This window comes from Vidua chalybeata, chromosome 2, assembly GCF_026979565.1.
Source record: "Vidua chalybeata isolate OUT-0048 chromosome 2, bVidCha1 merged haplotype, whole genome shotgun sequence".
NCBI classification, from domain to species: domain Eukaryota; kingdom Metazoa; phylum Chordata; class Aves; order Passeriformes; family Viduidae; genus Vidua; species Vidua chalybeata.
Window position 1 is genome coordinate 106,104,686 of NC_071531.1, and position 10,970 is coordinate 106,115,655.

General features: G+C 38.0%; 1 protein-coding gene across 2 annotated transcripts in view; it reads left to right on the forward strand.

Annotated features, from left to right (window-relative positions):
* Window positions 1-10,347, forward strand: part of SAMSN1 (SAM domain, SH3 domain and nuclear localization signals 1) — a 50,916-nt gene extending 40,569 nt beyond the window's left edge. For both annotated transcript variants that reach the window (XM_053934968.1, XM_053934967.1), the window contains exons 7-8: window positions 495-645; window positions 9,115-10,347. In XM_053934968.1, coding sequence (XP_053790943.1) covers window positions 495-645; window positions 9,115-9,320 — 357 coding nt within the window. In that variant the 3' untranslated portion in view covers window positions 9,321-10,347. The remainder of the gene's footprint in view (window positions 1-494; window positions 646-9,114) is intronic.
* Window positions 10,348-10,970: the final 623 nt, after the last annotated feature.

The window sequence follows — 10,970 nt, forward strand, 5'->3', positions numbered from 1 at the left end:
CTCCTTTCCCTGGAGCATGCACAGAGTTTTGTACTGAGTCAACACACAGCTCAAGAGGGACCTTGTGTGACACAGCAGGGCCAAGGGCTCCCTCTGCTTCTCCCCTTGCTTGTATCGAGGGGTTCCTCCCAGGAAAAGGAAGAGCACTCCTTCCCTCAGAGGCCCTCCTGGGCTCAGCGTGGGAGACACTCATGGGGTGACCCACAAAAGTCCAGACACTCAGCCGATTAAATAATTTCTGACAGAGCTCTGCCCTGGCCCTGTTTGCTGCTGGGCTGTGCTAGGGAGTTCAGGCACAGATGCTGGCATGGCCAGGAGGACTCCCAGGCATCTCTGCCTCTGTTCCCTCTTGTTCTCCACCTCTACCAAAGGTAAGTCAATTGCACTGGAGAACAGAGCCCATTTCAACCTGGCCAAAAAGTGAAACTGTGCCTATTCCTCTACTAAACATAGTGCTTGTTTCCATGAGAGGATTTGCTTGTTTCCTTTCATAGGAATATGCCTCAACCCTCCTGCTGAATGGATATGAAACTCTAGAGGACTTAAAGGATCTACAGGAAAGCCATCTTATTGAATTAAATATTTCGAACCCAGAAGACAGGGCAAGATTGTTATCAGCAATTGAAAATCTCCAGGACTGTGACAGTAAGTGTTTAAGATTTTTCAAGAGTATGTGCAATAGAATCTTAAGCAAAAGAAAGCTTAGGTCAAACACCTCCAGTAAAGAATTTTCTTTAATTTTTTACAACAACATTCTGCAGATAATTACAATTTTCTTCTTCCTTCACTTCATCCCACACCTTAAATCCTTATACAAATTAGCTTTTTTTTTTGTAGGAAAGTATTGTAAAAAAAATCAAAATATACACTAATAGCTGGTTTGCATTCTTCTCTCAAAATTAATCTAACTTGTGTTTCTGGTGAGCTTCCAAGAGTGAACATATGGGGTGTATATATGCATGTGTATTGATCACCATTTTGTTTTCTTCACTTGTTCCTTTTGTGGGGAGTGGAAAAGCTAGGATATGGAACAGCAAAAACTTTTCTCATGCTATTTTAATGATATTTCCAGTCTGACTTCAAATTGTAAATAATTTATGTCAATTTTGTAGAAACTACAGCTAAGCATCTACTTAATTAGGCACTCAGCCAAAACAGGAGGGGTTTTCATCTTCATTAATATTTGTGCATACTCCCCCTATGCTGAGCAGTCATGTCATCAAATGTGCACTTCCAATTGAGAAGTATAGGAAAGAGAGAGAAAGCTAAACAATGTCTTCCTGGGATAGGTTAATATCAATTTTTGTCAGGCATCCACTGACTATCTCCTCAGGCAGATTTCCATTTTTTTTCTAAATGTTTGGGCTTTTTTAAGAACCTATTTGTACATTAAGTTGTTCCTGTTCTTATTCAGCTTCCCATGAAAGGCTCTTGCAAATATCTTGGAGTGCCATTAGAAAGGTTTTCTTTGCCCTCCAGGTTCAGAAGTTCTTTCTGGTCTATAGCTTTGTGAGATGACAGGTTTGAAAAGAACTCTTGAAAGGCTGTCTATGTAGCAGCAATGATTGAAGGAGTGAATCCAGAAAAAAAAAAGGGTTACATTTTGCACAAGTTTTATTGCAGGGATCTGCTAGGAAGTCACCTGAAAATGTATATACTGCATATAGTGTGTTTGTTGTGGGAACCAGCCTTGCTGTGCTCTCTGCACCTAATTACTGTGAATGTTTTTCCACATTTCACACCAGAAAAATAGCAAAGAAAAATGCTAGATTGTTATTTTGCAGTTTGCATCACTGTGAAAGCCAAAACGAAACATAATGGTTTCTAGCAGACCACACGAGTGTCGAACTTTTCTGTAGTGGTGAGAGTATGGTTTGCTATTTGTATTTGCTGGGTAACAAAAAGCAGAGCAAGCAGCTTTCGATACTGAATGTGTCTTAATGTTCTGCATGCACCTGTGCAAGAACCAAACCTAACAAAGTCCTTACATGTCCCATATTCTGAAAATGAATATATTCACCCTTATTATCCAAATTGAGTTCTTCCTACGTTGGCAGCATAGGATTAAGTCACTTCTCCAGGCAAAACAGTGTCCCTGATGTTATCTGCATGGTTTAATAGTTCAAATTCTTGTAACAGCTCTGGGAATAATAACATTAAATCTTATAAAGGGGTCCATGCTTCAGTGATGACACTGTAGTCTTATTTCAAGAGATGAAATGAATATTTGTTTCACATGCACTTTAGATAGGTATAGCAAAATTCAATCAAATAATTTCCTTATAATTTATGAATACTCACAGGGACCAGAACCACAACATCTTTTTGTGTCATACCAGCTATAAGCATTCATTTAAGTCTAGTTAAATTTGGTAACACTTGTGTATATTTTAAGGTAAGCCATGAATAAATACTGTCCTAGTTTGATTCTCGAATCCTTGCCATGTCTGGTTGCAAAGGGATCAGAGCATTTGTCACATGACTGGTGGGGACAGAACTGAACAACCTGTTCCAGAAAGGAGGATACTAAAGACCAAAATGGAGAGAAGCTATCTGTTAAGTTGTTATAATAAAAGACAGGGCGTCAAGATGATCTTGGGGATAAGCTCCACACGAGTCTGACGTGTGAATCATTTGACCTTTTTGTCCTTCTGTCAATCAGATTGGAAAATTGGGTTGAAAGAGCTCGGTACTACTGTGAAAGTGAATTCTGCATCTGGACTGAACTTTCCTGGGTCAATATTTTTTTTTCCTAAATGGGCATGGCTCAGTCCAGCATAAATGATTTTTTAATTAAAATTGATTTTGTGCATTGCTTAGAAGTGAGCTGCATAATTACCCACAGCTACAATGTAATCTGTTTACTGGCCAAGAGAATTCTAGATAGAATTTCAGCACTTTCCAGGTAAAATGTTCACTTTTTAAAAATAAGCTTTATGAAAAAGTAAGCTAAGGCCATAGACAGTATTTACTGTTCTAGGCCCATCTTTCTCACAGAGCTTGGAAGACTTCCATGTCTCTGCATTCCATTCATGCTTCCATGAAGCACGTATTTGATTAATGGATGGAGAGGCAGGTATGGCCCAGAGTTGAAATACAAGGGTTTCTGAGTTTTTGTGACACTGCTATTACTCAAAACAACCAAGTGTGCTGGAACATAGCCTCATTTTACTAGACCCTCCTATAAATGCAGTAAAACAAAATTTCATATTTTTTTTTTAATGTGAAATCTGATCGTGTGAGATGTCCAGAGGTTTTTACAAGGCTTTTAATTTCTTTGTCATTCCTTGGCTTTTTCTTGACATTTATTGTATGTTATGCTAAGTAATTTCTTCATGACACATACTCGTGGTGTATAATTCATCTCACAGAATAAGCATTTATTGAGCTTTCTAACCAAAAGATCTGCAGCAGTAGTTTCCACATTATATGCTACTTAAAGCCATGCAAAATATAGGATTTCTGGCAATGACATTTTTTAAACTTACATTTGATTTAGAACTGAATGAATTTGAAAGAATAAATTTTACCCATCTTATACCATGAATTTAAAAAAAGTAAGGTTTATTTAGTAATTGCTGCCACACAGTGTTTTTAAAGCAGATTTTTCTATTACTGCACTATCTTCTTTCTCCCTTTCCTGGGAGTCCAGGCCCAAATTCATCATCTTCAAGTATTTCATGTAGCAAAGCTATCCTAGAACTGCAAGGATTTGTAAGCTCCTTATGACCTTCCCCCTTCTCAGACATTTTTTTAGATTTTCTATAAGTTGGTCAGACCTATATATTTGGGGCAAAAGTCTTGGTTCCCATGAATTCATGGCTGTGAGGAAAAAAAAAAGGCTTTTTCATAAAGTATTTCTTAATAGCTTTCCATTCTTCTCCCAGATGGCTTCTAGACAGGAGATGGATGTCTGTGCTTTTGTAGGATGCTATTTTTAAAGTGAAGCAGTTGCTGGATGGTTAATGAATAAAGTAATAAAAGAAGTTTGGAACTTCTTTTCTTGACCGCTTCCCAGGACACACGTTTCTGTCTGTGCAATATAGGCTTGATTCTCTTCTCACACAGATTATTTAAATTGAGAGGTTCATCCCTGAAATCCACTGGGTTACACTAGTCCAAAGCTATTCTGGGCTAAAGAAAAATTAGACTTCATTGGATAAGTGCATACTGGTCAATTTATGGAAGAACCCCAAAAAGGTGAATATGTGCAATTTGGGGGATAATATTTTCCACTTATCTCCCCAAATCCATTTCCTTAGCTTACTTTTCAAATTTAAGTGCAGATCATACTTTAAATTCCACTACTAATACCAAATAAGGTTTACTCTTTATTTATTGTTCTTGGAAAGCAAGATAGGGGTAGATAAGGACAGAACTTTCAGTTCTCAGTCACATCCCTTACATGAGAATCAGAGACCAAGAGTTCCATTTTACACTGGGCAGTGCTTTTCAACACATGGGATCATACAGCATCTTGTCAAGGTAAAATAGTGCTCAAAGACAATCTCCCCTTTTGCACTGTGGTACAGCACATTGACCTGAACATAATAGTTCCAGATTTCCCAAGGAAGCTCATCCTTGCATGAGTATTAGTATTTTTCACTTTTTTTTTTTTTTTCAAGCACATCTGTTTGCTTCCAGATTTTAAAAAAGAAGCTTCTCATTTCTGTTTTCACCACAAGTTCTCAAATCAGTTCAATAACTTTTTAATCCCACAAAAGCTGTGCCACTGATTTCAATGAATGCAATATTTTAAGTTGCGTATCTGTAAATATCCACAAAATATTTAGTCTTTTGAATGTCCAAACTATTGCACAAACCACTTCAGGTTTCTCTGCATCTTTTCCAAAAATTACTGCCCTTTACTGCTTCAAAATGATCTTTTCTGAGTTTGATGCATTATGAGTTCTCCTTTCATTTTCACACTTAGATGGTCTAACTGGTACAGGTGATACATGGCCTGTGTACATACATAGGAGGTCTGGCTTCATCCTCCAAAACTCACTTTGTTCAGTGGGGCCCAGTGACAGGGCAAGGAACAATGGCCATAAACTAAAACACAAGAAGTTTCATCTCAACATGAAGAACTTCTTTACACTGAGGGAGGCAGAGCACTGGAGCAGCTGCCTAGAGAGGGTGCAGAGTCTCCCTCTCTGGAGACATTCCAAACCCACCTAGACACGTTCCTGTGTCCCTGCTCCAGGTGACCCTGCCTTGGCAGGGGGGTTGGACCAGATGATCTCCAGAGGTCGGTTCCAAGTATTCTGTGATTCTGTGATTTTGAGCCTTTAGTTATTGCAAGGTGCTGCTCAGTATGGCACTGCTGCACCTCCCAGGAGGGCAGGTGAGTGACAGCCTAAACCAGAGTGCTCCTAGCCCAGCTGACAAAACTCACAAAGGCAAACTCTCAGAGGCCATACTCATGAAGTTTGGTTTGCTCTTGGGTGACCTTCTTTTTGCCCAAGACAAAATCCAAGCCCCCTGCCACTCATCTGGTTTAAACTGACAGAACTGCACAGGAGTCAGAGTGACCTCTGTGCATTCTTGAGTTGAATTCCTTTAAACCCAAGCTTAAAGTGCTTCCCTAATTAGGACTTTAACCTCATTAGAAAGGGGAAAAGTGCTGGTGAAGGAAAAAAGAAATCTATCCTCGCACGTGTCGTGCACATCTAAGTCATTGAATAACAAAAACTCATTTTAAGGGTCTAAGTAGTGAGGAAGATAAGGGATGCATCACACATCTCTTACCAAGGCTAAAGGCTTCACATTTTTTTCAGAAGTCTGAATATAATCCTACTGTCTAAAAGAGTACTGGAATATATGTGTCAAAATGATGCATATCTTGGGCTCTTCTGGCCATATCATAGACAACAGTGACTGAGAGCCATTTATCTTTTGTGAAACTGCTTTACTGTAGAAAAATGATAGGACTTCCATTTGTTGATAAGATAGTTATTTCTGATGATTCTGCAACATCTAACGGCAGTTTAATTTTATCAATTCCTGTTTTCTGTGCAGCATGGCTTTCTTCTGATGTCCAAAAGATTAAGGCAGCAAACCTACCTTTCCTGATTAAGAACTTGAGCATGAACATGTTAGAGAAAGGACTTAAGTAGAATGGAATAGAAGAGCCAAAATTAAAAAAAAAAAAATAAAAGAACAAAAGTTGCTTTGCTCTTCTTATAAAGCAACTTCTAAAACTGCATGCTATGTATTTTTATAATACTCAAGATCCTGTTCAAGTGGTTTAGTAGTTATTGCATAATATTTAAGACTGCTTTAAAGAGAAAAAAGGCACCAAAGTTTGCTTTCAGTCTTTTCTTCATAAAAATGGAGGGGGTGAGATGTTCTTCCAACTTTTTCTGCTTAGAAAGAAAAATAGAATATATATTAACATTTTTACTGTCTCAAACACCTGAATATTTTTGGTTTTCAGTTTTTCATGTAAGAAAATTCAACTAGCTTTACAGGAAGTTTTACATATATGTATGTCTTCTAAATAGAAATGTCTCATTTTTCTAATTGACCTAAATTCAGATTAAAAAAAAAAAAAAAAGAAAAAAAATCTCAGTTACAGGCTTGTCTGTGACTTTTTCCATGAAACACACTAGGGAGACATTGATAAAAAAAAAATTAGGATCTGTTGTTCACATAGGAACTGCTCAGATTATATAGACAACCAGTTACGAGACACTAAGACAGTGACTGAGACTGCATTTTCCTTTTAATCCACTGGTTACTCGGTCTTCTTTCCATTGTAAAACAAACAAAGTGGATGGAGGCTCCTCTCTGACCTTGAAAATGTAAACAGGATTAGCACTTTTTAGGTCAGTGCTTGCCAGGGCAGCAGAGGATCTGGAGCAGCAGATAAAAGGGCAGCGAGCAGCATTAGGCGGCCGAGGGGATTAGGGGGATGCAGCAGGGCAGGAGGGCTCCCAGTGCTGCACAAGCCTTGGTTCCCTTGGCCCGGTGGGCTGGTGCTGCGGGGAGCTGAGCGCTCCCTCGGGACAAGGCTTTGCTGGGGCATCGCTGTTATTTGTGCCGAACGACTTCTGTCGCTGCCAACGGCGGCGGGAATGCCTTCACCGCTGCGATGCCTTTGTAATTCCTTCCTGACTTCAGTCAGAAATCAATTGGACCCTACATGATCAAATATTTTCCTTGCAAAGAGAGAGATAACATTTGACATGACAAACTGTGTTCTGTAAAGTGAGAAGGAGATCAAACAGTTACAGATATCAATTAAATCTGCTGCGACGTGTGGTCTTTCACGCAAGTGCAATTAACAATTAATTTATTTGGGAACAAGGTGGAACTTTTATTCCTTGGAAAATATCTAAAGTAATTTCTTTTATTATTCTTCGAAATACATCTAATTATGCCTATACCCTCAGACTTTATTGAAAAAATAACTAAGCTGAGACTTTGAATTCTTTAAAAAAATCAGCTTAGTTTTACAATTTATTGGCAATTGGAAGTTAGAAGATATTCGGCAGATTTAATCAGGACAAACAAATCTACAAGACTTCCATCAAGACCTCAAAATGCTTCTCAATAAATCAAAATGCTTTGTGAAATAAGCTTGTTGAAATCGCACACAATGAAAAAGGTCTCCAAAGAAATTCTCCTGCTGTTCCATTTCACTGTAAAGGAGTGAAAAATTTCAGACTTTCATTTCTAATTGAATCTGTGTTATTCAATACAAGATAGAAAAAAAAGTCAAATTTAAAATTTTTCCCATTTTACCAAATCTTATAATTTCCAACAATTGAAATAAAAGTCAGTATGAATGTTCTCTGTGGAAATTTTAAAATTCTAGGAACTAAAATAGATTTAAGTTTTGACACAGCATTAAACCTTTCATATCTTTGGACTTCCATTCTGCCTGAACTTGAATTCAGACAGTTTGAATATGGCTAAAGATCCAGAACTGACTGTTTAACCAAGGAGTAACAAATTAAGTGGAAGAAGAGAACTTTCTTTGCAAAAGCAAAAAGGTACCATCTTCCTGAAGGGCTGAAAATCTGGAGTGGAACCATCTGTTTCTCCTGAGATGTGCTCCCTGTACTTTGTTCAGAAAGCCAAATACAGTTTGAAGTAAAACTACAGCTACAGGTGGTTGGTAACAGCACAAGAAAAAAAGCAGGAAATTGAAAGATTTATATTTTATAGCTTATTTTCTTAAGAAATTTACTGTGAGTAAACATGTACTTCACAGCTAGAGAACAGGAAGAAGAAATTTAAAACCAGTATATATAGGAGTCATTATATACTTGTATGTCCTCTCTTGTTGAACTTTTCTTGAGAGGTCTGTTGATACTGCCCTTGAGTTCCAGATTTTTGAATTTGAACAGATTAGTCATACAGCAGCTAAACAAGGGCAAATTATTTGCAAGATAGTTTGCTTCTACTTAATTTTGGAACAATGTTCAAAAATCATACAGCAGAAATTAGGCATCTTAGCTTCCTCTGAGGTTTCTGTGTTTTGGAAAATAACCTTCTGGATATCAAGCTAAGCTTGATGGAAGTTTCCATGAGCCACCCACTCCTGCTGAAAAGCTCGGTGCTTTTGAAAAGCTGGTTACCGCAAGCACTCCTGAAGGGCAGCACATTCTCTCTCCTGCAGAGAGCACAAGAGGTGGTGGGGATTGCACTCAAAATCTGGGGTGCAGTGTGTTATAAACAAGGACAGTGGGCTCTGTGGTTAATTCAGTGTCCCACTCTGCGATGCCCGAGCTCAGGAGGGGGAAAGGCTCTGTCTCTGCTGTGGGCACAGTGACCACGCTCAGTGACTGTGGCACTCTGCACAGCCTGAAGGACCTCAGCATAAAGGATCAGGCCAAAGCCCCCAGCATTCATCTCTGAGAAACATCTAGAAGGAAAAAGACCAACCTCATTCTCAACTCAGATGTTGTTACACTCGTGTAATCATACTTTTAATTCTCTGATGCTGAGGTTTCTGTTTCTGATGGACAAAATATATTGATGTAGTCATGTGTTGATTACCAGCTCTGTTTCCAAAGTCCTTCAAGATCAGTCATGCTGCTACCTCAGCTCTTTCCCAAGGTACTTGTGTTGACAATTCTTTCTTTCTTTTTCTATTCTTTCTAGTTGAAGAACAGCAGAAAACTGAGGGTGGTCAGGAGACACAGAACTTAAGCCCTCACCAGAGTTTTGACAAATCACAGTTAAATGACTGTCCAAGAGATTCTGGCTGTTACATCTCATCGGAAAATTCAGATAATGGTAAAGAAGAAGCAGACCCAGAAGCCCTGTCTGACATGGTGCAGTCAATAACAATCAGTGAGTCAAACTGATTCAGTCCTGCTGCTTTTCTGCAGATTTTCAGAAGAAACAATCACATTTGTCAGTATGATGGCACAGAAGCAGAACACAAAATATTTTCAACACTGAAAATCTACTTTTTTCTGATTCATGATGCTCTAAGCTGTTTCATATGTGGGCACTTGATAGCTAGATGTTAGTTGATAATAAGGATTTCTCATGTTTTTCTTTTCAATGAATCCACAGGTATTTCCCTGAAAAAGTTTATACAGAAGTATTTATAAATATTTGTACAGCGAATGCATTTTCTATAAAGTAGAGAATTTTTTTAGGTAGTGGTTCATAATCTGGAGATGTTAATTTCTGGAACTGTCCAAAATGTAAATATTGTACATATTTATTTTAAAAATATATGGATTAATCACACTGTCTCTATTTTCAGCTGTGTTTTGCTGATTTGTGTACAGAATGTATTTTCATTGATATATCATCATCATAAAAAGGTGGATACAGTCACACCCTACTTTGAAAAGTACCAAGCCAATTCTCACTACTATAAAGCTCTTTCACACCACTTTTCTCCAAAATGAGCTCTAAAGTAGACTGTCATTTTTCCTGGAGGCATGAGAGCACTGGGGTGAATCTGAATTCAGTTCTCTGTGGTCCTTATCTTGTGGAAGAACAGAGCCATCTGAATGGCTTATGCAGTGGCAATTCTTTTATGGTTCTTTTCACACCTGTTCTCATTTGTCCCAAGCATTATACAGAGAATTCAAACTCAGAGGAAAAAGTCATCAGGATCAATGCTATGCTTTTATGATTACGTTTTGTGAAGATGTTGCCTTTTGTGTGTGGTGTGAAGTTTGTTAATAGAGTATGTGTTTGTATACAGAACTCGGAAGCTAACATGGTTACTGTACATGACTGTCTTTCATATGAGATTTTATTGTCTTTTCCCAGTATATTTCACACTGGAATACACTTTTTAACTGCCTGTCTTCTTTTAGAGTACTTCCTTCAATAATAAACAGAATCATGTGTTTAAGCCCTTTTAAAATACTTGATTTTTAATGTGGTCATTACATTTCAAACACTGCTCTCTTCTAAGACTAACACAGTAAATAGTAATTCCACTGAGCATTTTCAGCATGCATAAGAATCTGTGTATCAAGTCAATAGGGGGACTTTTTGCTCAGTCATTAGTCACAAAATTTTCATAATTTAAGGAATTTTGCATTTATGTTAAAGAGTTTCCACATGTTGCTGACAGCTTGAAAGAAAATGACCTTCAGAAGAGATGAAACACAAAAAGTTCCACCCCAAAAAGAGTATTTCTGAAGAAGCTATAAACAAATGGAAAGCTTTTTCTCCCTTTCCTTTTCTTTTCCCCAATGCAAGCACTTTCTGTACTTTTCATGACTTCTCAAAAGACTGCTGCTGTCAGACTCCTAACACACAAGCCTGCTTTGAAGGCTGTAGTATAAAATTGCAATTTTAGAAAATTGCATTAACAAGATTTCAAAGATTTGGAGTAAATAAACTCTGTTTAGAAAAAAAAACACCAAAAAGGGAGCTACTATGATTTGTTTCTGGTTTTAACATACTTTTCATACCAGCAACAAATGTCATCATTTAGCAGCAATAGCCCCATACTGCCAGGCGTGGTGGGGATGCAGAACCCT